The following is a 27014-nucleotide window of genomic DNA, read 5'->3' as shown; positions in this document are numbered from 1 at the left end:
GGGGCAGACCTTAAGGTGATCCCTGGATACCGCTGTCGAGGTCTCCCCTCTGTCCTTGCTGATGAGACAGACCTTAGTGTTGTCGAAGTCGGATGGCAAGATGGTATACGGTTCCGCTTCCCATTGGTCATCAAGCTTGTGTAACCTCCTCTTTCGTTTAAGCACTTGCTCACCAGGTGACAGGGGAATCGCAGGAGCGTGTTGATTGTAGTCCCTTTCTTGTTTCTGCCTAGCCTGGGCGAGACTTCTCTCCACACACTCCTGTACTTCGCGGTATCTTCGCTGCCTTTCTGTATCCCAATCTGCCTCCGGCGAGGTATCTTCGGGTACTAGGACCCCCATGTCCAGATCAACGGGTAACCGACTAGACCTTCCTCGCATCAGGTACGCTGGAGTACAGTTGGTGGAACTTACTGGGATGTGGTTGTACATATCCACCAAGTCAGGCAACTTTGTCGGCCACAGGTTCCGTTCCTCCACAGGCAAGGTCTTCAATAAATCGATTACTACCTGGTTCATCTTCTCGCACATCCCGTTGGTTTGGGGGTGGTACGGTGTAGTTCTGATCTTCTTACACCCGTACCGCTGGCAGAATTCTTGGAACACTTCCGCTTCGAATGCAGGCCCCTGATCGGTCAGTACTTTCTCTGGGTAGCCATGGGGTCTACAAAAGTGCTGCTGGAAGGCCCTGGCGGCAGTCCTAGCTGTTAGATCCTTGACAGGCACAACCACCAAAAACCTGGAGTAGTGGTCCACGATGGTAAGGGCGTAGATATAGCCCGACCGGCTAGGCGTCAGCTTCACATGATCCAGCGCGACCAGTTCGAGCGGCCGTTTGGTGATGATAGGCCGCAGGGGAGCCCGTTGACTGTCACGGTCCTTCCTTCGCAGACTACACGGACCACACTCTCGACACCACTTCTCAATGGTTCTCTTCATGCCAATCCAATAGAACCTCCCTCGGAGCAGCTTCTCCAGCTTCCTCCATCCGAAGTGTCCGGCTCCATCATGGTAGGCTCCCAGAACCATGGGCGCATCTCGCCTTGGCACCACTATCTGCCACACCAATTCATGAGTACGTGGGTCGATGCTCCTCCTGCACAACTTGCCATCATGGATAAACAGTTTGCTTCTCCCCTTCCACAGCTGTTGAGTTTCTTGTGGATCATCTGGGCCAGGGTGCAACCCAGCCTGCGTCAAGAGTTCCTTCACCTGACGGACCGCGGGGTCACTATCCTGGGTTTCTGCCCATCCGTGGTGGGGCAGGGGATTCAGCGTGGCATCCGGTTGGTTCTTGTGCCTGTTCTTCACATGGTGAGAGTTCTGAGTGGCTTTGGGGCGATGGAAGGCAGGCAGCTCCACCTCTTCAAGTGCCTCCGGGTCTTCTCCCACTTCTGGTAGATTGGGCATTCGGGACAGAGCATCGGCATTGGCATTCTGGTGTCCTGCCCGATATTTGATGGTGAAATCATAGTTGGACAGCCGGGCCATCCACCGCTGTTCCAAAGCCCCGAGTTTGGCAGTACCCAGATGCGTTAGCGGATTGTTGTCCGTGAAGACGGTGAATTTCGCGGAGGCCAGGTAGTGCTTAAACCTCTCTGTCACTGCCCAGACGAGGGCCAGGAATTCCAGCTTAAAGGAACTATAGTTGTCAGGGTTCCTTTCCGTGGGACGGAGTTTCCTGCTGGCGTAAGCGATCACCCTTTCTTTGCCGTTCTGAACCTGGGACAGCACGGCTCCTAATCCCACATTACTGGCATCTGTGTACAGCACAAACGGTTGATCGTATTCGGGGTAAGCCAGTATCTCTTCTCCCGTCAGTGCCGACTTCAAACAGGTGAAGGATTCCTCCAGCTCTTCGTTCCAACCAAAGGGGGTTTTCCTCCCCTTGGTCTTCTTTGGTTGGCCCACCAGCAGATTTTGCAAGGGTGCGGCCTTCTTGGTGAAATCCTTAATGAATCTCCGATAGTAACCTACCAACCCGAGGAACTGCCGGACTTCGTGGAGGTCACTAGGCTTTGGCCAGTCCTTGATCACTGTGACCTTGTCGGGGTCTGGGGCCACTCCTTCAGCGCTCACCACATGGCCCAGGTACTGCACTTTAGGTTTGAGCAGATGACACTTGGACGGTTTCACCTTTAAGCCGAATTTGGACAGGGCTTCGAACACCTCGGCCAGGTGCTTCAGATGGTCTTCGTAGGTCTTAGAGAAGACAATGACATCATCCAAATACAGCAGCACAGTTTCAAAGTTCATGTGTCCTAGGCAGCACTCCATCATCCTCTGGAACGTTCCTGGAGCATTGCACAGTCCGAAGGGCATGTAGTTGAACTCGCAGAGACCCATTGGTGTCGTGAAGGCCGTCTTCTCCTTGTCCGCCTCTGCTACAGGAACCTGCCAGTACCCACTGGTGAGATCTAAGGTAGAGAAGTAGTTAGCAGATTTTAAAGCAGCCAGAGATTCCTCTATCCTGGGCAGTGGGTATGCGTCCTTATGTGTAATGCGATTCAACTGCCTGTAATCAACACACATCCTCATTGTACCATCTTTCTTTTTAACGAGGACTAACGGAGCTGCCCAGGGGCTACAGCTGTCTCTCACCACCCCAGCCTCCTTCATTTCCCGCAACATGTCCTTGGCACACTGGTAATGAGCTGGGGGTACAGGGCGATATCTCTCTTTTATGGGTCGATGATCTCCCGTGGGGATGTGATGTTGGATCCCTTTCACCTGCCCAAAATCTGAGGGGTGTTTGCTGAATACCTGCTCGTACTCGTGTACCACCCTGTAAGCCCCCTGTATTTGATGAGACAGGGTAGAGTCAGTGCCCACATGCAGTTCCCGACACCAGTCTTTCGAGTGCTCTGCAGAACCTTTGTTCTCCGCCACGTTTGACGGGACCAAGGGTTCAGGTGTCTGTATTACACTATTATTGACAGTGAACAATTTGGCGAGCGTGGTATACTTGGTTAGGTGGACCTCTTCCTCCCCACAATTGAGGACACGTACGGGCACTCTCCCCTGTCGGACGTCAACCACCCCCCGGGCTGTCAGAACAGTAGGCCTATTGTCTGAATATACAGGTTCCACCAAGGCCTGGTAGTCCTTACCCCTGAGGCCTATGGCTGCTCGACACCATATTAACATTTCACTCTTGGGAGGTATCGCGATGGGGTTTGAATCACTTACAGTGACACGACCAATCTCACCACCAGTCAGCTCTACCTGCTGTCTCTGCATCAGAGCTCTGATTTCCTTCTGCAGGGCACGTTGCTCACTGTGGCCAGCGTTTTCTGCCACCTGTTGCAACAAAACAATCACTTCTGCAAGACAATTTTCTATAACATTAGTACCAAGAGTCATCATGGGATTACATTCTCGACGATCAATATCTACAATCACAATCCCTTGGGCTTTCAATTCCACCCGCCCCACTTTGATGGTGACCTCCTTATACCCCACTTGTGGCAACGGCTGACCATTACTGGCGATTATGGTGAAATCATCGTCAGGGCCACGAGTAATATCAGTGTCCTCCCAATACCGTTTGTAGAGCACGTAAGGTATAGTCGTCACCTGAGAACCGGTGTCCAGCAAAGCATTCAAGGGGATTCCATCAATCACTACAGGGAGGACTGGTCGTCCTCCAATATACTTGGTTCTCCAATGCTGCGGGCCTGACCGTCCTACTCCTGGGGGTTGGCCCTTTGCCCCAGGGGTTGCTCGTTTAAAGGACAGTACCTTGCAAGATGGCCCACCTGATGACAGCGGCGGCAGATGGGTCGTCCATCCTGGTGGAAGCGATCGTCGGGCCGGCTCCTGGTCGGCGGAGTCCTCCTCCGTCGCATCCAAGGGACATCCTCCGGGCTGGAAGCCAACTGGATCTTCTCTTTGGGGGCCTCCTGTAGGGACTGCACCGTCCGGGCCAGGGCAGCAACGCTCTTGGTTAGCTCTTGCATCTGGAGACGGAGTCCTGCAGGGGAGTCGTCCTCGAAGCTCTGGGCGTCGGCCTCCACGGCAACTGGGGTATCCGATGCCACCTCCTGGTGGTAGGTGAGAGCGGGGCGCCTGGGTGGCACTGCGCGGCTGGGCTGCCGCTCCTGCAATGCCTGGATAGCTTTATCTTTAAACTGCGCAAAAGTCAAGTCTGGATTTTGCATGGCCAGGAAGTGCAATTGGCCCCGCTGGTGACTGCACAGGAGCCCCTCGATGAACCGCTCCTTCAGGGTTTTATCCTCATCCTGCATGCTGCCGGGGTCACTCTGCTTAATGGCCCGCATCGCTTCCTGGAGATTAAGGGCATAGTCCCGTAAGCTATCCTGCGACCTCTGTTTGCATCCATAGAAAGTCAGTTTAATCTCTGTGGCAGTGCGAGTATCAAAGGTGGCTTTAAGCTTGGCGAAAATCTGTTGTGCAGTTCCTTTATCCTCAGCGGGCCAGGATTTCACTTCTCTCAGAGCCGCCCCAAAGAGTTGACCGGTTATCATATGGACCTTCTGAGGTTCGGTTAGGGGATAGAACTCGAGTAGGCTGCAGAGCCCTTCTTTAAAGTCAGTGAATGTATGCGCCTCCCCAGAGTATCGTGGGAGCCAGGTCGCTCCGGGCAGGTAGGGCATGGAGAAGGGCATTATGGCTTTTGCGTTAGCGGCGGTGTCCGACTGGCTGATGGGGGCAGCGGGCTCTGCGGCAGCCAGTGGCGGTATTAGGGCCGCGGCTTCGCCCGCTGCGGGGACCGGAGCTGCCCCTGCGTCCGCGGCTGCGACCGCCACCTCCTCTCCTCCCGACTCGGACATGACCGTCCCTTCCTCCCACTAACCTGCTGGAGGTCGGAGTTCCTCTTCCGGGATTGGCGTCTCACCGCGCTTTCCGTTCCGCGCTTCTTTTGGCCGATTCCGCCCACGTAGCTAAGGCTCCTCCCTCCGCGCGCGGCAATGGCGAATTTTGGCGGTAACTTTCTGCGGCAAGCAGTAGCACACAGTTCTCTCAATAAAGTACAGTTCAAGTACAGTAAATCACAGTCTCTAGGCACACATGACCTGATTCTTCAGGCTTAAGTAGATCCTGTTCGTGACGCCAAGTTGGAGCGCCCCCACACCGCCGCAGGGCCGAGGGGTACCCGGAGCCGGGCCTCTAGGTCTCAGTCCTGGGGTTGTCATGGTGGCTAGACCCGGTCCGTGGCCCTGTCCGTCAGTGGGGGGACGTCCGGTGAAGTAGGTGCTGTTAACGGTGGTATAGCGGTGCAGTTGTGGGGTGCAGGTCGCGATAAATAACGAGGACACCAGGTTGCAGTCTCTTTACCTCTTTACTGAAGATGTGGGAGACCTCAGTCCAGAGCGCTGTTAACTGGGTTTTCAGAGACCGGCCGGTCCAACGACACATCAGGAGCTCTCTTTACAGGTGGGAATCAGTATCTACCTTCTAGCGCTGTGTGTTGTAGTTCTTCCCTGCTGAGCTCCCGGGATAGTCCTCACAACTGTTTCTTTCTGTCTCTACTGTTCCTTCTCCGTCCTCCAGGTGATATGGTAGGACGCACCCGTATGACGGGGTAGGCCTGGAGTTCTTCCGGGACCCTAGAGTCGCCCCTCTCCCACAGCTGCCTCCGTTGTCTGCTTAGGTGTTAAGTGAGACAGCCAACCTGTAGTTAGCTGCCCTGCCATGGTTTGCAATGTACTTAAAGTCTCTTACTTGCTCGGCGTTCCGGCCACCGACTGTTTGCGCCTCAGAAGGATGTTGCCTCGGTCTAACAGCAAGACCCCTTCTGGTATTTCTCCTTTTCTGTATTCCCGTTGTGCACTGGTTAGTTCTGCTCTGAGGAGTCTGCCAGGATCCCATCCCTGACAGGTCCTCTCACTAGCTCTTCCCAGCTACTTCTCCCTGTCTTCCTGTCCAACCCCCAGTTTTACCAGAGTTGTGAGGAGTGGCCTACTAGATAGGACCACCCCCCCTGGTGGCCGGAGTGTGAAGTGTGGTGTGAGCGTACCTGATCAGAGAAACTCCCTAGTGCAATCAGACGCACCATAGCTCCCCGTAGTGGCGGAGCCACAGCACTGCAACAACCAGGACTCTGGGGTGCTGCACTATTGCTCCATTCCCTGACAGCAAGCAAGCTTGAATGGTAACATATCATTCATTCTTTGAACTGAAATATCCTGCATGTCTATTGCTCCATTCCCTGACAGCAAGCAAGCTTGAATGGTAACATATCATTCATTCTTTGAACTGAAATATCCTGCATGTCTATTGCTCCATTCCCTGACAGCAAGCAAGCTTGAATGGTAACATATCATTCATTCTTTGAACTGAAATATCCTGCATGTCTATTGCTCCATTCCCTGACAGCAAGCAAGCTTGAATGGTAACATATCATTCATTCTTTGAACTGAAATATCCTGCATGTCTATTGCTCCATTCCCTGACAGCAAGCAAGCTTGAATGGTAACATATCATTCATTCTTTGAACTGAAATATCCTGCATGTCTATTGCTCCATTCCCTGACAGCAAGCAAGCTTGAATGGTAACATATCATTCATTCTTTGAACTGAAATATCCTGCATGTCTATTGCTCCATTCCCTGACAGCAAGCAAGCTTGAATGGTATCAGAGTCCTTCTACCTTCGGCATTGATTCCTGCTTATATCTATATTTGTTAGCCAGCTTGTTATGCAATTGTTTTTGTTTCTAGATATTTAATTCTCTTCTGCTTGTCCTTATGCCAAGAGTTCGCATAACTGTTTTTCAAAGGGGTTTATGATCCATGTAGACCTGGACATTTGTTTATCTGATCACTACATTTATTGTGCCCTGCTGTCTCAATTGAGTTAGATTGATTGGTAACGAGAGGGGGGAAGACCAAAAAAAAAAAAAAAAAAAAAGTGAGATCTAAGAGCTGGCCACCTATAAATGTAGATATAGCTTGGGGAAGCATTCATGCAGGGGGCATTCGTGCACTATTATTCGTGTACATTTTTTTTTTTTTTTCAAAGTACTTTTTTTTCTAAGTATTCAGCAGTTATAACATGGCAGTTAGACAGGGCAGGAGACAGGTAAGACAATCAAAATCTATTCCCTATTCAGTTGGCACACAGCAAATACTCACCATATGTATTTGTATAATCTATATCATGGCTGCTGCTTTCACACACAATCACCGCCCTTGCATCAACTCTTTACACTCCATCCATATTGGCCCCTCTGTCCTGGCCTCTCCTATGTATAGCACTCATGCTCTGTTCACATTGCTTAACAGCGCAGATCCATTCAGTCCCACCATCCAACACAAGAGACGCTCTCACAAATCACTTAACCATCTGCTCACTCTTTCTATCCTCCTTCTCCTAGTTGCTGGAGACATCTCTCCGAACCCCGGCCCCCCATGTTATAGCCAGTCAAACCTCCCAACTGCTACACCCAGAAACCCCTCTAACCTTATTAATATTCCATGCATGCCTTCTGTCTCTTTCAATTGTGCTCTTTGGAATTCTCGCTCTGTGTGTAATAAACTCTCCTTCATTCATGACTTCTTCCTTTCTAACTCTCTTAATCTCCTGGCTCTTACTGAAACCTGGATCCAGCAGTCAGACACCACCGCTGCTGCTGCTCTCTCATTTGGTGGACTACACTTTTCTCATACCCCAAGATCAGACAACAGAGCAGGTGGAGGCGTTGGTCTGCTCCTTTCACCCAAATGTACCTTCCAAGTTATCCCCCAAGTACCCTCACTTGTATTCCCTTCCTTTGAGGTCCATGCTGTCAGATTCTACGTCCCCTTCTCCATGCGAGTGGCGGTGGTGTATCGTCCTCCCGGCCCCTCTCACCAGTTCCTGGATCATTTTGCCACCTGGCTTCCACACTTTCTCTCTTATGACACCCCCACCCTCATCATGGGTGATTTCAATATCCCAATTGCTTCTCCCCTCTCCCCATCTGCTTCTCACCTTTTATCTCTAACCTCCTCTTTCGGCCTCTCGCAGCATACTAACTCTCCAACACATGATGATGGAAACTCCCTTGGTTTGGTCTTCTCCCGGCTTTGCTCACTGGATGATTTCACAAACTCCCCTCTCCCGCTCTCTGACCACAACCTTCTTTCATTCTCTATCAAGAACTGCCATCCCGCTCAGGTCATCCCCACTTTCCACACTTATAGAAACATACAGGCCATTAACACCCAGAAACTTATGAAGAACTTGCAGTCTTCATTGGCCCCAATCTCCTCCATCTCTTGTCCTGATTCTGCTCTGAAGCATTACAATGAAACCCTGCAAAGTGCCCTGGAAGAAGCTGCACCTCCTATACATAGAACAACTCGGCACAGACAGCGACAACCGTGGCACACGCTGCAAACACGTTTCCTGCAGCGGTGCTCCAGGTGCGCCGAACGTCTGTGGAGAAAATCTAATCTGCCCGAAGATTTCATCCATTATAAGTTCATGTTAAAAACATACAACTCTGCCCTTCACCTCTCCAAACAAACCTATTTCAACACCCTCATCACCTCGCTGTCCAATAACCCTAAACGTCTCTTTGACACTTTCCGGTCCCTACTCAACCCAAGAGAGCAGGCCCCAACCACAGATCTCCACGCTGACGATCTGGCCAATTACTTCAAAGAAAAAATTGACCACATTCGACAGGAAATCATTTCCCAATCTCTTCATACCAAGCACTGTCCTCCCTCCCCCACTGCATCTAGTTCACTCTCTGACTTTGAACCAGTTACAGAAGAAGAAGTAAGCAGGCTCCTTGCATCTTCTCGCCCGACCACTTGCACCAGCGACCCCATTCCGTCGCATCTCCTCCAGTCCCTTTCCCCGGCTGTCACCTCTCACCTAACAAAAATATTCAACCTTTCCCTCACTTCCGGTATTTTTCCCTCCTCATTTAAGCATGCCATCATACATCCACTACTTAAAAAGCCCTCCCTCGATCAAAATTGTGCCGCTAATTATAGACCTGTCTCTAATCTTCCCTTCATCTCTAAACTCCTGGAACGCCTGGTCCACTCCCGTCTTACCCGCTATCTCTCAGATAATTCTCTTCTCGACCCTCTTCAATCTGGTTTCCGCTCTTTACACTCTACTGAAACTGCCCTCACTAAAGTCTCTAATGACCTGCTAACAGCTAAATCTAATGGTCACTATTCCATGCTAATTCTCTTGGATCTCTCCGCAGCATTCGACACTGTGGATCATCAGCTCCTCCTCACTATGCTCCGCTCCATCGGCCTCAAGGACACCGTTCTCTCTTGGTTCTCCTCCTATCTCTCTGGCCGATCCTTCACTGTTTGTTTTGCTGGTTCCTCCTCCTCTCACCTTCCCCTTACTGTTGGGGTTCCTCAAGGATCAGTCCTAGGCCCCCTCCTCTTCTCTTTGTATACTGCCCCTATTGGACAAACAATCAGTAGATTTGGTTTCCAGTACCATCTCTATGCTGACGACACCCAATTATATACCTCTTCTCCTGTTATCACGCCGACCTTTTTAGAAAACACCAGTGATTGTCTTACCGCTGTCTCTAACATCATGTCCTCCCTCTATCTGAAACTGAACCTGTCAAAAACTGAACTCCTCGTGTTCTCTCCCTCTACAAACCTACCTTTGCCCGACATTGCCATCTCTGTGTGCGGTTCCACCATTACTCCAAAGCAACATGCCCGCTGCCTTGGAGTCATCCTTGATTCCGAGCTTTCATTCACCCCCCACATCCGATCACTGGCTCGCTCTTCTTATCTGCATCTCAAAAACATTTCCAGAATTCGCCCTTTTCTTACTTTCGACTCTGCAAAAACTCTTACTGTCTCACTTATTCATTCTCGTCTGGACTATTGTAACTCTCTACTAATTGGCCTACCTTTTACCAGACTCTCCCCGCTCCAATCTGTCCTGAATGCTGCTGCCAGGATCATATTCCTCGCCAACCGTTACACCGATGCCTCTACCTTGTGCCAGTCATTACACTGGCTACCCATCCAATCCAGAATCCAGTACAAAACTACTACCCTCATCCACAAAGCACTCCATGGCTCAGCACCACCCTACATCTCCTCTCTGGTCTCAGTCTACCAACCTACCCGTGCCCTCCGCTCTGCTAATGACCTCAGGTTAGCATCCTCAATAATCAGAACCTCCCACTCCCGTCTCCAAGACTTTACACGTGCGGCGCCGATTCTTTGGAATGCACTACCTAGGTTAATACAATTAATCCCCAATCCCCACAGTTTTAAGCGTGCACTAAAAACTCATTTGTTCAGATTGGCCTACCGCCTCAACGCATTAACCTAATTATCCCTGTGTGGCCTATTAATAAAAAACAACAACATAATCACGTTCCTCCATCGTGTTCTCATACACTTTATGCAGTTAATAGCCTCTGTGTCTGTACTGTTACATACTTAGGCAGTTAACTGGTTCATGCAGCTTTACATGAACACCCGAGCCTTACACTATGGCTGGTCCAAATAACTAAAGCAATTGTTACCATCCACCTCTTGTGTCTCCCCTTTTCCTCATAGATTGTAAGCTTGCGAGCAGCAGGGCCCTCATTCCTCCTGGTATCTGTTTTGAACTGTGATTTCTGTTATGCTGTAATGTCTGTTGTCTGTATAAGTCCCCTCTATAAGTTGTAAAGCGCTGCGGAATATGTTGGCGCTATATAAATAAAATTATTATTATTATTATTATTATAATGCGTGTGACTATGACATCATTTTGGGAGGTGTTACCAACTTGCATTAATAAGCTGTATGTGGCCAAACCATTGCCTCAATCTGAGTTGTAATACACTTCACAATTAACTCCCATTTGTGTGTGTGTATCGGTTGATTGGCCAATCTAGGATATATAAGGTTGCTCTCATTAGTGTGATGCCACCCCCAGAAGAAGGTAATGTCATGGACAAAAATTTTGAGAATGAGACAAATATTAATTTTTCCAAAGTCTACTGCTTCATTTTTTCTAATGGCAATTTGCATATACTCCTGAATGTCAGAGTGATCAGCTTAACAGCAATTACTGTACTTGCAAAGTCAATATTTGCCCAGAAAATGAACTTTAACCCCCAAAACACATTTCAACATCATTGCAGTCCTGCCTTAAAAGGAGCAGCTAACATCGTTTTAGTGATTGATCCATTAACACAGGTGTGGGTGTTGATGAGGACAGGGCTGGCGATCAATCAGTCATGATTAAGTAAGAATGACATCACTGGACACTTTAAAAGGAGGCTGGTGCTTGGTATCATTGTTTCTCTTCAGTTAGCCATGGTTATCTCTAAAGAAACATGTGCAGCCATCATTGCATTGCACAAAAATGGCCTAACTGGGAAGCGTATCGCAGCTACAAAGAGTGCACCTCAGTCAACAATCTATCGCATCATCAAGAACGTCAAGGAGAGAGCTTCCATTGTTGTCAAAAAGGCTCCAGGGCGCCCAAGAAAGACCAGCAAGCGCCAGGACCGTATCTTAAAACTGTTTCAGCTGCGGGATCGGACTACCAGCAGTGCCGAGCTTTGAGCAAGGCCTGGTTTCAAAAAAGGCAGCAAAGAAGCCACTTCTCTCCAGAAAAAACATCAGGGACCGACTGATATTCTGCAAAAGGTACAGGGAGTGGACTGCTGAGGACTGGGGCAAAGTCATTTTCTCTGATGAATCCCCTTTTCGATTGTTTGGGACATCTGGAAAACAGCTTATTCGAAGAAGAAGAGGTGAGCGCTACCACCAGTCTTGTCTCATGCCAACTGTAAAGCATCCTGAAACCATTCATGTGTGGGGTTGCTTCTCAGCCAAGGGAATCGGCTCATTCACAGTCTTGCCTAAAAACACAGCCATGAATAAAGAATGGTACCAGAATGTCCTCCAAGAGCAACTTCTCCCAACCGTCCAAGAGCAGTTTGGCACCCAACAATGCCTTTTCCAGCATGATGGAGCACCTTGCCATAAAGCAAAGGTGATAACTAAATGGCTCATGGAACAAAACATAGAGATTTTGGGTCCATTGCCTGGAAACTCCCCAGATCTTATCCCCATTGAGAACTCGTGGTCAATCATCAAGAGACGGGTGGACAAACAAAAACCAACAAATTCTGGCTAAATGCAAGCATTGATTATGCAAGAATGGACTGCTATCAGTCAGGATTTGGTCCAGAAGTTGATTGAGAGCATGCCAGGGAGAATTGCAGAGGTCTTGAAGAAGAAGGGTCAACACTGCAAATATTGACTTGCTGCATTAACTCATTCTAACTGTCAATATAACCTATTGGTACTCATAATATGATTGCAATTATATTTCTGTATGTGATATAAACATCAGACAAACACTAATAAAAACCAGAGGGCAGCAGATCGTGTGAAAATATAATTTTGGTGTCATTCTCAAAACTTTTTGCCATGACTGTATATGCCGAAACGTACATCAGTGTTTTTGCCTGGGTTTTTCACCACAATCCTGCACAGGTATCCTGCTTCATTCTGTTCTTATCCTACTCTGACTTATCTATACTTTATTATGGGATAAATCTGTGAATGTAGATATAAAATCAATGTTATTATAAGTATTGCTATATACTATTGGGTAGTTCAGGTGACAGTATGTTTGTATCCACCTGGTAGCGATTTACATATGTGGGGTTGCGGTGCCACCTAATGGTTTCCCCCTTTTCTTTTTTATGTTTTTAACCTGTCTTGTGACTTTTCTATTCTCCAAAAAAAAGTTTATATCATTGTGTTTACAAATGTAGTTCTCTAGTACACTTTTTTCTTGAACGATCAGCAATTTTGATTTATCATTGCTGTGACTAGCTGTCCGCAAGAGCACTGAAAGGTCTCTGCCCCCTCCAGTGATAAGCAGCTCACTGTCAATAGACTGTGTACGTACAGAGCCTGGTGTGGGCGGAGTTAGCTTTCTCAGCTCTGCTGCATTGCTAAATCTAAGAACTCTGTGTCAGAACTGCTGCACCTTGTAAACTAAGTGACTCATTGTTGAATTCAGGGTCTCTTTGACTACATCATGCTGCTCTCAGATGAGGTAGCAAAAACCTGCTGACACATTCTTTTTAAATATAGGTAATGCTCCCTAAAAATGTAGGTATTTTCCTCTCGCTTAAGATATAAAATATGATTTCTGCAGAGTAGAATTTTGAGGACAGATTCATTTGCAACTTGCTTATATTTAAATATGTGCTTTTTAGCTTTTAAGTATGCAAAATTATAACATAATAATGCTATCTACTATATTTTATATATTAGATACACATTATACTGTAAATTTGTGGAATATTTTGTTAATATGTTTATATACAGTAATTTAATGTATTTACTTCGTATGCAGACAATATATAGCATCTTGTCAGTAAAACACAATACACTGCTGCATTTACTTGAGAAATATGGAGTAGGAGATCCGGTAAAGTGCACATTGGCAACAGTGTTATGGGTTACAGACCATATAACTTGTGATTTAGTGTGAGTGTACTGTCGTATCTCTTCTCAATCTTCTCACAAAAGTACGTTCAATGAAGCCATAAGCAACCAAGCAATAATGTGTCAGCTCATGTTTAAATTGCCTTTGCATTAACATGTAAGCAGTGATAATGGCTTATTTACTTCATGGAATACTAGGCCAAATGTGAAGACCCTGCTCCAGATCTCTCACCCCACCACTATCACCCACCAATGACGCATTTACAGCTTGGTCTGTAATTGATAGATGTTATCATTGCCCTTTGATGTCAGCACATTTAAGTGTAATGATGAACTTTTGTATGAGATATCAAGATCTATGAGTGAAATGATGAATATATTATAATGAGAATACAATATATACCCATCCAATGCTACTGCTTTAGGAATGAGTCAGACAGCCATAGAATTGGACATGGATCGCAAGTTCGCAACACAATGCTCACCACTGGCTGGTGGTTCTCCTGACCATGGCGTGATAGCTGCATAGAAATACATGCTGCCATGTCACGCAAAGGTTGAGAGAGCCGCCAGCCAATCTTAGCATTGCGTTGCGTTCCCCATTCGAGTTATACAGCCATCTGACTCTTCCATTATTGTGTTCATGTCAAGTTCTCACAGTGGATTCTAGATATATTAAAAAAAAAACCTATGAGGATATTAGTCTGTATGTCTTTTTGAAGTCTGCATCAAAATCATTTCAGTCAGTGCTGGACTGATGCTGAAATTTAGTCTTGATATTTGGAAGCTTATAGCCACCTAAAGATCCAAGACATCGAAAATCCTCATTCACAAAAACTTTATTGATTCCAGTGTACACAACTTTATTGATTCCAGTGTACACACAAGAGAAAAATCATACAACTTTTTGGCCACGCAGGGTCTGTATCAAGCCATTAAAAGGTGTGCACATAGTTAGCTGGACTTCATAGGAGACTTTATTTTTGCTATTTGTAGCAATACTTCAGTATTTTATAGTAAAAACATTTGGACAAGTTCAAGACCCATAAAAAATTAACAGCAGAAATAAACAAAATGTCATTATATGAAAACAGTAAATACAATTTTAATCCCCTTATATTTTCACACATTAAAAATAAAGAAAAGCAAGCATTAAAAAATCCACATATGTGGTAAAGACGGGTCTGATCTATGAAAACCTAAAATTAATCAACCCGACTGGTAAAATCTGTAAGGAGAAAATGAATCAAAACCCCAGAATTGCTGTTTTTTTAGGTTGTGGCAACACTGCTAAACATGCAAAAGGAAGCGATCAAGAATTCGTATCCGCAAACTGGTATCAATAAAAGCAACAAACCCTCAAACAGCACTATCAACTGAAAAATGAAAACATTATCGGTCTCAGAAAATGGCTACACAAGCAAAAATGCTTTTAGTAATTTCAGATTGTTTTCCATCCTGTAAACTAAAAAAAATACTATGCAAGTTTCATATTGATGTAATTGTACTGACCTGGAGAATCATACTGTCACACAATGAGTGCCATAAAAACAAAAAAACAAAAATACTCTATATTGTAGAATTGTGAGTATTTTCCACAATTTCACCACACTTGAAGAATTTTTTTTCCCTTTTCCAATACATTGCATGGTCAAAATGGATGGTGTCCTTCAAAACTACAGTTCAGCCCTCAAAAAACAAGCCCAATTATGGCTATGTTGATGACAAAAATTATTTTTTTTACGGCTTTGGGAAGAAGGGGAGGAAAAAACGAAAGCGCAAAAATGGAAAATTTCCCAATTGGGAAGGGGTTAATGGAAAACAGCACAATTGGGAATGGGTTAAAGATGTAATAAATACAGTGTACATTTTTATTGGAAACTCCTATGACTTGGAGCTCTTCTATTGGGGCCTGTGGCTAGACGTCCACATTGTGTTATTACCTCCACCTCTGCCTTTGTACAGTGAAGGTGCCATAGTCTAACATTACACCATCACTGGTAATTGTCCCAGCACCTATTATCTGCTTCTTTGTTAATGTCAGTGCTGAATGTAACTATTTATAACATTATATTGATTTTGACTTTCCTCTTTTATTGATCTTGTCCTCAGTATAACAAATCATTTTCTTATGGTTAACAGTATTTTTTTTTACTTTACTTTTACAGGCAAAAGCTGTAATGGCAAAAGTTGGATATCCGGGGTTTCTATTAAATGAAACTTACATAAATGAAGACATTAAAACAGTACGTGAAACGCTGATGTCAGCAGTTCTTAAATCACTTTCTATAGTCTTTATACAGCTTGTCTGGCTTGTTCTGGTTTGATTTATGGTGATAAAAGACACAATCGCTTAAATTTTATTTTGACAAACAAATACACTGCTCAAAAAAATAAAGGGAACACTAAAATCCCACATCCTAGATATCACTGAATGAAATATTCCAGTTGTAAATCTTTATTTATTACATAGTGGAATGTGTTGAGAACAATAAAACCTAAAAATGATCAACGTAAATCACAACTAATATCCCACGGAGGTCTGGATTTGGAATGATGTTCAAAATCAAAGTGGAAAATGAAGTTACAGGCTGATCCAACGTCAGTGGAAATGCCTCAAGACAAGGAAATGATGCTCAGTAGTGTGTGTGGCCTCCACGTGCCTGTATGACCTCCCTACAAGGCCTGGGCATGCTCATGATGAGGTGGCGGATGGTCTCCTGAGGGATCTCCTTCCAGACCTGGACTAAAGCATCCACTAACTCCTGGACAGTCTGTGGTGCAATATAACATTGGTGGATGGTGTCATGATGTCCCAGATGTGTTCAATCGGATCCAGGTCTGGGGAACGGGCAGGCCAGTCCATAGCTTCAATGCCTTCATCTTGCAGAAACTGCTGACACACTCCAGCCACATGAGGTCTGGCTTTGTCCTGCATTAGGAGCAATCCAGGGCCAACCGCACCAGCATATGGTCTCACAAGGGGTCTGAGAATCTCATCTCATTAACTAATGGCAGTCAGGCTACTTCTGGCGAGCACATGGAGGGCCGCACAGCCCTCCAAAGAGATGCCACCCACACCATTACTGACTCACTGCCAAACCGATCATAATGAAGGATGTTGCAGGCAGCAGATCGCTCTCCACAGCGTCTCCAGACTCTGTCACGTCTGTCACGTGTGCTCAGTGTGAACCTGCTTTCATCTGTGAAGAGCACAGGGTGCAATTGGTGAATTTGCCAATCCTGGTGTTCTGTGGCAAATGCCAAGCGTCCTGCACGGTGTTGGGCTGTGAGCACAACCCCCATCTGTGGACATCAGGCACTCAAACCATCCTCATGGAGACAGTTTCTAACCGTTTGTGCGGACACATGCATATTTGTGGCCTGCTGGAGGTCATTTTGCAGAGCTCTGGCTGTGCTCCTCCAGTTCATCCTTGCACAAAGGCTGAGGTAGTGGTCATGCTGCTTGGTTGTTGCCGTCCTACAGCCCCCTCCACGTCTCCTGGTGTACTGGTCTGTCTCCTGGTAGTGCCTCCAGCCTCTGGACACTACGCCGACAGACACAGCAAACCTTCTTGCACAGCTCGCATTGATGTGCCATCCTGGATGAGCTGCACTACCTGAGCCACTTGTGTGGGTTGTAGAGTCCGTCTCATGCTACCATGAGTGTGAAAGCACAACCAACATTCAAAAGTGTCCAAAACATCAGCCAGAAAGGATTGGTACTGAGATGAGGTCTGTGGTCCCCACCTGCAGAACCACTCCTTTATTGAGTGTGTCTTGATCATTGCCAATAATTTCCATCTGTTGTCTATTCCATTTGCACAACAGCATGTGAAATTGATTGTCAAACAGTGTTGCTTCCTAAGTGGACAGTTTGATTTCACAGAAGTTTTATTTACTTGGAGTTATATTCTGTTGTTTAAGTGTTCCCTTTTTTTTTTTGAGCAGTGTATAATAAAGGGATATTTCTACAATTGACACGCACAATCTTTCTATAAGATATGTCATAAATATCTTATCCATAGAGTGGACCTACTGCTGGGACATCAAATTGGAAGAATCTGGCCAGCATATCATGAAAAAAATTGGGACATGCCATCCTTGACCTTTGAATAGTTCTGGGATCCAAACAGTGGTATAGCCCAATAATTTCCTACAGATATGCCATCCGCTATATAATTGTCTAAGGGTCACTTCCGTCTGTCTGTTGTGGATATTCATTGGTCACGGCCTCTGTCTGTGATGGAAATCCAAGTCGCTGATTGGTCGTAGCAAAACACCCACAACCATTGCCACGACCAATCAGCGACGGGCACAGTCCGGCGGCAACATGGCCGCTCCTTCCTCCCCGCAGTCAGTGTCTCCTCCATACTCCCCTCCAGTCAGCGCTCACACAGGGTTAATGCCAGCGTTAATGGACCGCGGTGTAACGCACTCCATTAACGCAGCTATTAACCCTGTGTGACCAACTTTTGACTATTGATAGTAAAAAGATCTGTTACAAATAATAATAATAAAAAAAGGTTATTCTCACCCTCCAACGTGGCGAGGTGTTCTCGGCAGTGCAAGCGGCAGGTTCCGGTGCTAAGGATGCGAGAAGGACCTGCCATGATGTCACGGTCATGTGACCGTGACGTCATCACAGGTCCTGTGCTCCTGCGTGACTAGGACCTGCCATGACATCACGGTCATGTGACAGCGATGTCATCACAGGTCCTGCGCGCCTGCGTGAGAAGGACCTGCCATGACGTCACGGTCATGTGATCACGACGTCATCACAGGTCCTGCGCACCTGCGCGAGAGGGACCTGCCATGATATCACGGTCATGTGACCGCGACATCATCACAGGTCCTGCGCTCATACCAACCCTGGGACCAGAAGCTGCCGTGTGCACCATACACAGGCACCAGGACTTCAACGGCACTTCGGAAGGTGAGTATGTTTATTTTTTATTTTACATCACTGGGCAATATACTACGTTACTGCGCAATATAGTACATGGCTGGGCAATATACTACGTGGCTGACCAATATACTACATACTACGTGGCTGGGCACTATACTACGTGGCTGGGCAATATACTACGTGGCTGGGCAATATACTACGTTACTGGGCAATATACTACGTGTCTGGGCAATATACTACGTGGGCTGTGCAATATACTACGTGACTGGGCAATATACTACATGGGCTGTGCAATATACTATGTGACTGGGCAATATACTACGTGGCTGGGCAATATACTACGTGGCTGGGCAATATACTACGTCACTGGGCAATATACAACGTCGCTGGCCAATATACTACGTGGCTGGGCAATATGCTACTTCACTGGGCATTATACTACGTGTCTGGGCAATATACTACATCACTGGGCAATATACTACGTGGCTGGACAATATACTATGTGGCTGGGCAATACACTACGTCGCTGGGCAATATACTATGTGGCTGGGCAATATACTATGTCACTGGGCAATATACTACGTAGCTGGGCAATATACTACGTGGCTGGGCAATATACTACGTGGACATGCATATTCTAGAATACCCAATGCGTTAGAATCGGCCACCATCTAGTAAATGTATAACATCACAATTGCATATTTTAAAAAAAGTTTAAATGATTATTTATCAATCATATGGAAAAAAAATTAATTGAAACACATTTCAAGATGTGTATGTATGTATAGGAAATTATGGGCAAAATTATCTGGAGCCACCACCAACGGGTGCTTCAATCTTTCACTATGGGGCAGTTTTAAATGGAAGACCAAGCAAAAAACAAGGAACTGCAAGACCCCTCAGGTAACCTCCTGCCAGGTGTATGTGGCAGGGAGCTACAGGTTGCACTGTCGCATTTTAAAGGGAAGCTGTCATGTCTCCAAATATTTTTAACATACAGATATGGCGTGATCCTAAAGGTTATCAGTATTCTAAAATTGTGCAGCCACTGTACTGAAAGCACAGTTACTAGAAGCAAATTAACTTTGTTCCTCCTGGCAGCCTCGGGCTTTCAGTCATGGAGGCCTGGCTGGAGCACCTTCAGTCACCGCTTAGTACACAGTGTATGCAAGCTGTAACCACTCCCCATAATTGACTGACAGCTTTCTCTGTAGTGTATCAGTGCAAAGATGGCTTTCAGTCAGTGCTGGGCATAGATACAGCTAGCACACACTGTGTACTAAGATCAGACAGGTGCTGGTAGTGGGGGACTCAATTATTAGGGGAACAGATAGGGCAATCTGTCACAAAGACAGGGATCGTCGGACGGTGTGCTGCCTACCTGGCGCTCGAGTCCGACACATCGCCGATCGGGTGGACAGATTACTGGGAGGGGCTGGTGAGGACCCAGCAGTCATGGTGCACATTGGCACAAATGACAAAGTTAGAGGTAGGTGGAAGGTCCTTAAAGATGATTTCAGGGAATTAGGCTGCAAGCTGAAAGCAAGGACCTCCAACGTGGTATTTTCCGAAATACTGCCTGTACCACGTGCCACGCCAGAGAGGCAACGGGAGATTAGGGAGGTTAATAAGTGGCTCAAGAATTGGTGTAGGAAGGAGGGGTTTGGGTTCCTGCAGAACTGGGCCGACTTCTCAGTGGGCTACAGGCTCTACGCTAGGGACGGGCTGCACCTCAATGGGGAAGGGGCAGCTGTGCTGGGGGAGAAAATGGTTAGAAGGTTGGAGGAGTGTTTAAACTAGGGATTGGGGGGGAGGGTATTCATTTTATAGGAGGGGAAGATAGTGCAGATAGAGAGCTGGGCACAAATAAGGAAGTTGGGGGTGGCGGTGGCATGGGGGGTGGGGTTAGAACAGTTAATAATTTAAGAAAGAATAGAGGTACAGAGAGTAACATCAAGTGCATGTATACTAATGCCAGAAGCCTCGCCAACAAAATGGACGAATTAGAACTAATGTTGTTGGAGCATAATTATGACATGGTGGGGATATCTGAGACGTGGCTGGATGAGAGCCATGACTGGGCTGTTAACTTGCAGGGCTATAGCCTGTTCAGAAATGACCGTACAGATAAGCGAGGGGGAGGGGTGTGTCTATATGTAAAATCTTCCTTAAAACCCATCCTGCGTGATAATATAGGTGAATTTAATGAAAATGTGGAGTCCCTGTGGGTGGAGATAAGGGGAGGGGGAAAAAATAATAAATTACTGATAGGGGTTTGTTATAAATCTCCAAAAATAATGGAAGCAATGGAGAATATCCTCGTAAAGCAAATAGATGAAGCTGCGACTCAAGGAGAAGTCATTATTATGGGGGACTTCAACTACCCTGAAATAGATTGGGGAACAGAAACCTGCAGTTCCAGCAAAGGTAATCGGTTTTTGACAACTATGAGAGACAATTACCTTTCACAGCTGGTTCAGGACCCAACAAGGAGGGGGGCACTGCTAGATCTAATATTAACCAACAGGCCAGACCGCATATCAAATATAAGGGTTGGGGGTCACTTGGGGAATAGTGATCATAAAATAATAAGTTTTCATGTAACCTTTAATAAGATGGGTAGTAGGGGGGTGACAAGGACACTAAACTTCAGGAGGGCAAATTTCCAACGGATGAGAGAGGATCTTGGTGCAATTAACTGGGACGATATCCTGAGACACAAAAATACACAAAGAAAATGGGAGACGTTTATTAGCATCCTGGATAGGACCTGTGCACAGTATATACCGTATGGGAATAAACATACTAGAAATAGGAGGAAACCAATATGGCTAAATAGAGCTGTTAGGGGCGCAATAAGGAACAAAAAGAAAGCATTTAGAGAATTAAAGGAAGTAGGTAGTGATGAGGCATTAAATAAATACAGAAAATTAAATAAATTCTGTAAAAAGCAAATCAAGGCAGCAAAGATTGAGACAGAGAGACTCATTGCTAGAGAGAGCAAAAATAACCCCAAAATATTCTTTAACTACATAAATAGTAAGAAACTAAAAAATGACAGTGTTGGCCCCCTTAAAAATAGTCTGGGTGAAATGGTGGATGAGGATGAGGAAAAAGCCAATCTGCTAAATGACTTTTTTTCATCAGTATTTACAAAAGAAAATCCCATGGCAGCCAATATGACTAGTGATAAAAATTCCCCATTAAATGTCACCTGCTTAACCCAGCAGGAAGTACAGCGGCGTCTAAAAATCACTAAAATTGACAAATCTCCGGGCCCGGATGGGATACACCCCCGAGTACTGCAGGAACTAAGTACAGTCATTGATAGACCATTATTTTTAATCTTTAAAGAGTCCATAATAACAGGGTCTGTACCACAGGACTGGCGTATAGCAAATGTGGTGCCAATATTCAAAAAAGGGGCAAAAACTGAACTCGGTAATTATAGGCCAGTAAGTTTAACCTCTACTGTGGGTAAAATCCTGGAGGGCATTCTAAGGGATGCTATACTGGAGTATCTGAAGAGGAATAACCTCATGACCCAGTATCAGCACGGGTTTACTAGGGACCGCTCATGTCAGACTAATTTGATCAGCTTCTATGAAGAGGTAAGTTCCGGACTGGACCAAGGGAACCCAGTGGACGTAGTGTATATGGACTTTTCCAAAGCTTTTGATACGGTGCCACACAAAAGGTTGATACATAAAATGAGAGTAATGGGGATAGGGGAAAATATGTGTAAGTGGGTTGAGAGCTGGCTCAGGGATAGGAAACAAAGGGTGGTTATTAATGGAGCACACTCGGACTGGGTCGCGGTTAGCAGTGGGGTACCACAGGGGTCAGTATTGGGCCCTCTTCTTTTTAACATATTTATTAATGACCTTGTAGGGGGCATTCAGAGTAGAATTTCAATATTTGCAGATGACACTAAACTCTGTAGGGTAATCAATAGGGGAGGACAATTTTATATTACAGGATGATTTATGTAAACTAGAAGCTTGGGCTGATAAATGGCAAATGAGCTTTAATGGGGATAAATGTAAGGTCATGCACTTGGGTAGAAGTAATAAGATGTATAACTATGTGCTTAATTCTAAAACTCTGGGCAAAACCATCAATGAAAAAGACCTGGGTGTATGGGTGGATGACAGACTCATATTCAGTGGCCAGTGTCAGGCAGCTGCTACAAAGGCAAATAAAATAATGGGATGTATTAAAAGAGGCATTGATGCTCATGAGGAGAACATAATTTTACCTCTATACAAGTCACTAGTTCGACCACACTTAGAATACTGTGCACAGTTCTGGTCTCCGGTGTATAAGAAAGACATAGCTGAACTAGAGCGGGTGCAGAGAAGAGCGACCAAGGTTATTAGAGGACTTGGGGGTCTGCAATACCAAGATAGGTTATTACACTTGGGGCTATTTAGTTTGGAAAAACGAAGACTAAGGGGTGATCTTATTTTAATGTATAAATATATGAGGGGACAGTACAAAGACCTTTCTGATGATCTTTTTAATCATAGACCTGAGACAGGGACAAGGGGGCATCCTCTACGTCTGGAGGAAAGAAGGTTTAAGCATAATAACAGACGCGGATTCTTTACTGTAAGAGCAGTGAGACTATGGAACTCTCTGCCGTATGATGTTGTAATGAGTGATTCATTAATTAAATTTAAGAGGGGACTGGATACCTTTCTGGAAAAGTATAATATTACAGGGTATATACACTAGATTCCTTGATAAGGCGTTGATCCAGGGAACTAGTCTGATTGCCGTATGTGGAGTCGGGAAGGAATTTTTTTCCCCATGGTGGAGTTACTCTTTGCCACATGGGTTTTTTTTGCCTTCCTCTGGATCAACATGTTAGGGCATGTTAGGTTAGGCTATGGGTTGAACTAGATGGACTTAAAGTCTTCCTTCAACCTCAATAACTATGTAACTATATGTAACTAACTGAAGATGAGCTCTGTGACTGAAAGCCGGAGGCTGCTGGGAGGAATAAAGTTAATTTCCTCCCAGTAGCTGCACTTTCAGTAGGGTGGCCTGTTATGATCCCAATGGCAAGGATCTCAGAGATTACAGCAAAGTCTGCAAACATAAATACCAGCTCATAGGGACGTGGTAACTAGGCTGACCATATACCTGATCCTAGCACAAACACTAACAGCAGCCGGGGAACGTGCCTACGTTGATCCTAGACGTCTCGTGCCTGCCGGAGAACTAACTAACCCTATCAGGGAAAATAAGACCTCTCTTGCCTCCAGAGAAAAGACCCCAAAGTAATACAAGCCCCCAACAAATAATAACGGTGAGGTAAGAAGAAAAGACAAACGTAAGAATGAAATAGATTTTAGCAAAGAGAGGCCCACTGACTAATAGCAGAAGATAGTAAGATGACTTATATGGTCAGCAAAAAACCCTGCAAAATATCCACGCTGAATATCCAAGAACCCCCAAACCGACTAACGGTGAGGGGGGAGAATATCAGCCCCCTAGAGCTTCCAGCAATATCAGGAATCACATTTTGTACAAGCTGGACAAAAATATGAACAAAGCAAAATAACAAAAAATAAGAAAGCAGGACTTAGCTTATCTTGCAAAGAACCAGGACCTGAAGACAGGAGCAAACAGAAATGAACTGATTACAACGATGCCAGGCACTGGACTGAGAATCCAGGAAGATTAAATAGCAACACCCCAGGCCTAACGAAGCAGGTGAGTACCAACCTGGTAAAAGACAATCCAAGTGCCAAATCACTAGTGACCACAAGAGGGAGCCAAGAAGTATAGTTCACAACAGTACCCCCCCTTTAAGGAGGGGTCACCGAACCCTCACCAAGACCACCAGGGCGACCAGGATGAGCAGCGTGGAAGGCACGAACCAAATCGGCCGCATGAACATCAGAGGCGGCCACCCAGGAATTATCCTCCTGACCATAGCCCTTCCATTTGACCAAATACTGAAGCCTCCGTCTAGAGAGACGAGAATCCAAGATCTTCTCTACCATGTACTCCAACTCGCCCTCAACCAACACCGGAGCAGGAGGCTCAACAGCAGGAACCACAGGCAAAATGTACCACCGCAACAAAGACCTATGGAACACGTTGTGAATGGCAAACGACACCGGAAGATCCAAACGAAAAGAGACCGGGTTAAGAACTTCCAAAATTTTATAAGGACCAATAAAGCGAGGCTTAAACTTAGGAGAGGAAACCTTCAGAGGGACATACCGAGAAGACAACCAAACCAAATCCCCAACACGAAGTCGGGGACCCACACCGCGGCGGCGGTTGGCAAAACGCTGAGCCTTCTCCTGTGACAACTTCAAGTTGTCCACCACATGATTCCAAATCCGCTGCAACCTATCCACCACGGAATCCACCCCAGGACAGTCAGAAGACTCAACATGACCCGAGGAGAAACGAGGATGAAAACCAGAGTTGCAGAAGAATGGCGAAACCAAAGTAGCGGAACTAGCCCGATTATTAAGGGCAAACTCCGCCAATGGCAAGAAGGTCACCCAATCATCCTGGTCCGCAAAAACAAAACATCTCAAATAAGCCTCCAGTGTCTGATTAGTTCGCTCCGTTTGACCATTAGTCTGAGGATGGAAGGCAGATGAAAACGACAAATCAATGCCCATTTTAGCACAAAAAGATCGCCAGAATCTGGACACAAACTGGGATCCTCTGTCGGACACGATATTCTCCGGAATGCCGTGTAAACGAACCACATTCTGAAAAAACAAAGGAACCAGATCGGAAGAGGAAGGCAACTTAGGCAAGGGTACCAAATGGACCATCTTGGAAAAACGATCACACACCACCCAGATGACAGACATTCCTTGAGACACCGGAAGATCAGAAATGAAATCCATGGAAATGTGTGTCCAAGGCCTCTTCGGGACGGGCAAGGGCAGAAGCAACCCGCTAGCATGAGAACAACAAGGCTTAGCCCGAGCACAAGTCCCACAGGACTGCACAAATGACCGCACATCCCGTTACAAGGAAGGCCACCAAAAGGACCTAGCCACCAAATCTCGGGTACCAAAAATTCCCGGATGCCCTGCCAACACCGAGGAATGAACCTCGGAAATGACTTTGCTGGTCCATTTATCAGGAACAAACAGTCTGTCGGGTGGACAAGAGTCAGGTCTACCAGCCTGAAATCTCTGCAACACACGTCACAAATCAGGAGATATGGCCGACACGATTACTCCCTCTTTAAGAATACCAGCTGGCTCCGAGATTCCAGGAGAGTCAGGCACAAAGCACCTAGAAAGAGCATCAGCCTTAACATTCTTCGAACCAGGCAGGTACGAGACCACAAAGTCAAAACGAGAGAAAAACAATGACCAACGAGCCTGTCTAGGATTCAGGCGCTTAGCAGACTCGAGATACATCAGATTTTTGTGATCAGTCAAGACCACCACACGATGCTTAGCACCCTCGAGCCAATGACGCCACTCCTCAAATGCCCACTTCATGGCCAACAACTCCCGATTACCAACATCATAGTTCCGCTCAGCAGGCGAAAACTTCCTAGAGAAAAAAGCACATGGTCTCATCACAGAGCAACCAGAGCCTCTCTGCGACAAAACAGCACCAGCACCGATCTCAGAAGCATCCACTTCAACCTGAAAGGGAAGTGAGACATCAGGCTGGCACAAAACAGGTGCCGAAGTAAACCGGCGCTTCAGCTCCTGGAAGGCCTCCACGGCTGCAGGGGCCCAATTAGCCACATCAGAACCTTTCTTGGTCATATCCGTCAAAGGTTTAACAACGCTAGAAAAATTAGCGATAAAGCGACGGTAGAAATTAGCAAACCCCAAGAACTTCTGAAGACTCTTAACAGACGTGGGCTGAGTCCAATCATCAATAGCTCGGACCTTGACTGGGTCCATCTCCACAGCAGAAGGGGAGAAAATAAAACCCAAAAAGGAAACCTTCTGCACTCCAAATAGACACTTTGAGCCCTTCACAAACAAAGCATTATCACGCAAAACCTGAAACACCATCCTGACCTGCTTTACATGAGAATCCCAATCATCCGAGAAAACCAGAATATCATCCAGATAAACAATCATAAATTTATCCATATACTTCCGGAAGATATCATGCATAAAGGACTGAAACACTGAAGGAGCATTAGAGAGCCCAAAGGGCATCACCAAGTATTCAAAATGACCTTCGGGCGTATTGAATGCAGTTTTCCATTCATCTCCCTGCCTAATGCGCACAAGGTTGTACGCACCACGAAGATCTATCTTGGTGAACCACTTGGCACCCTTAATCCGAGCAAACAAGTCTGACAATAGTGGCAAAGGATACTGAAACTTAACAGTGATTTTATTCAGAAGCCGATAGTCTATACAAGGTCTCAAAGACCCGTCCTTCTTGGCCATAAAAAAGAATCCCGCACCAAGAGGGGAAGAGGATGGACGAATATGCCCCTTCTCCAAAGACTCCTTGACATAAGAACGCATCGCGGCATGCTCGGGTACAGACAAATTAAATAATCGTCCCTTAGGAAATTTACTGCCAGGAATCAAATCTATAGCGCAGTCACAGTCCCTATGAGGAGGAAGATCACTGGACCTGGACTCACTGAATACATCCTGATAGTCACACAAATACTCAGGAACCTCTGAAGGAGTAGAAGTAGCAATAGACACCGGCGGAGA

At 46.1% G+C, this 27014-nt stretch overlaps 1 protein-coding gene across 1 annotated transcript in view; it reads left to right on the top strand.

Moving 5' to 3' along the window:
- The window catches only part of PHEX (phosphate regulating endopeptidase X-linked), a 353675-nt gene that overhangs the window by 269016 nt on the left and 57645 nt on the right, over positions 1 to 27014 (top strand). The window contains exon 13 of the mRNA XM_077294604.1: positions 15584 to 15661. Within this exon, the coding sequence (XP_077150719.1) occupies positions 15584 to 15661 (78 nt within the window). The remainder of the gene's footprint in view (positions 1 to 15583; positions 15662 to 27014) is intronic.

This window comes from Ranitomeya variabilis, chromosome 3 (assembly GCF_051348905.1).
Source record: "Ranitomeya variabilis isolate aRanVar5 chromosome 3, aRanVar5.hap1, whole genome shotgun sequence".
Classification (NCBI taxonomy): Eukaryota; Metazoa; Chordata; class Amphibia; order Anura; family Dendrobatidae; genus Ranitomeya; species Ranitomeya variabilis.
The sequence above is the reverse complement of the archived record's forward strand: the minus strand, read 5'-3'. Positions and strand labels throughout refer to the sequence as shown.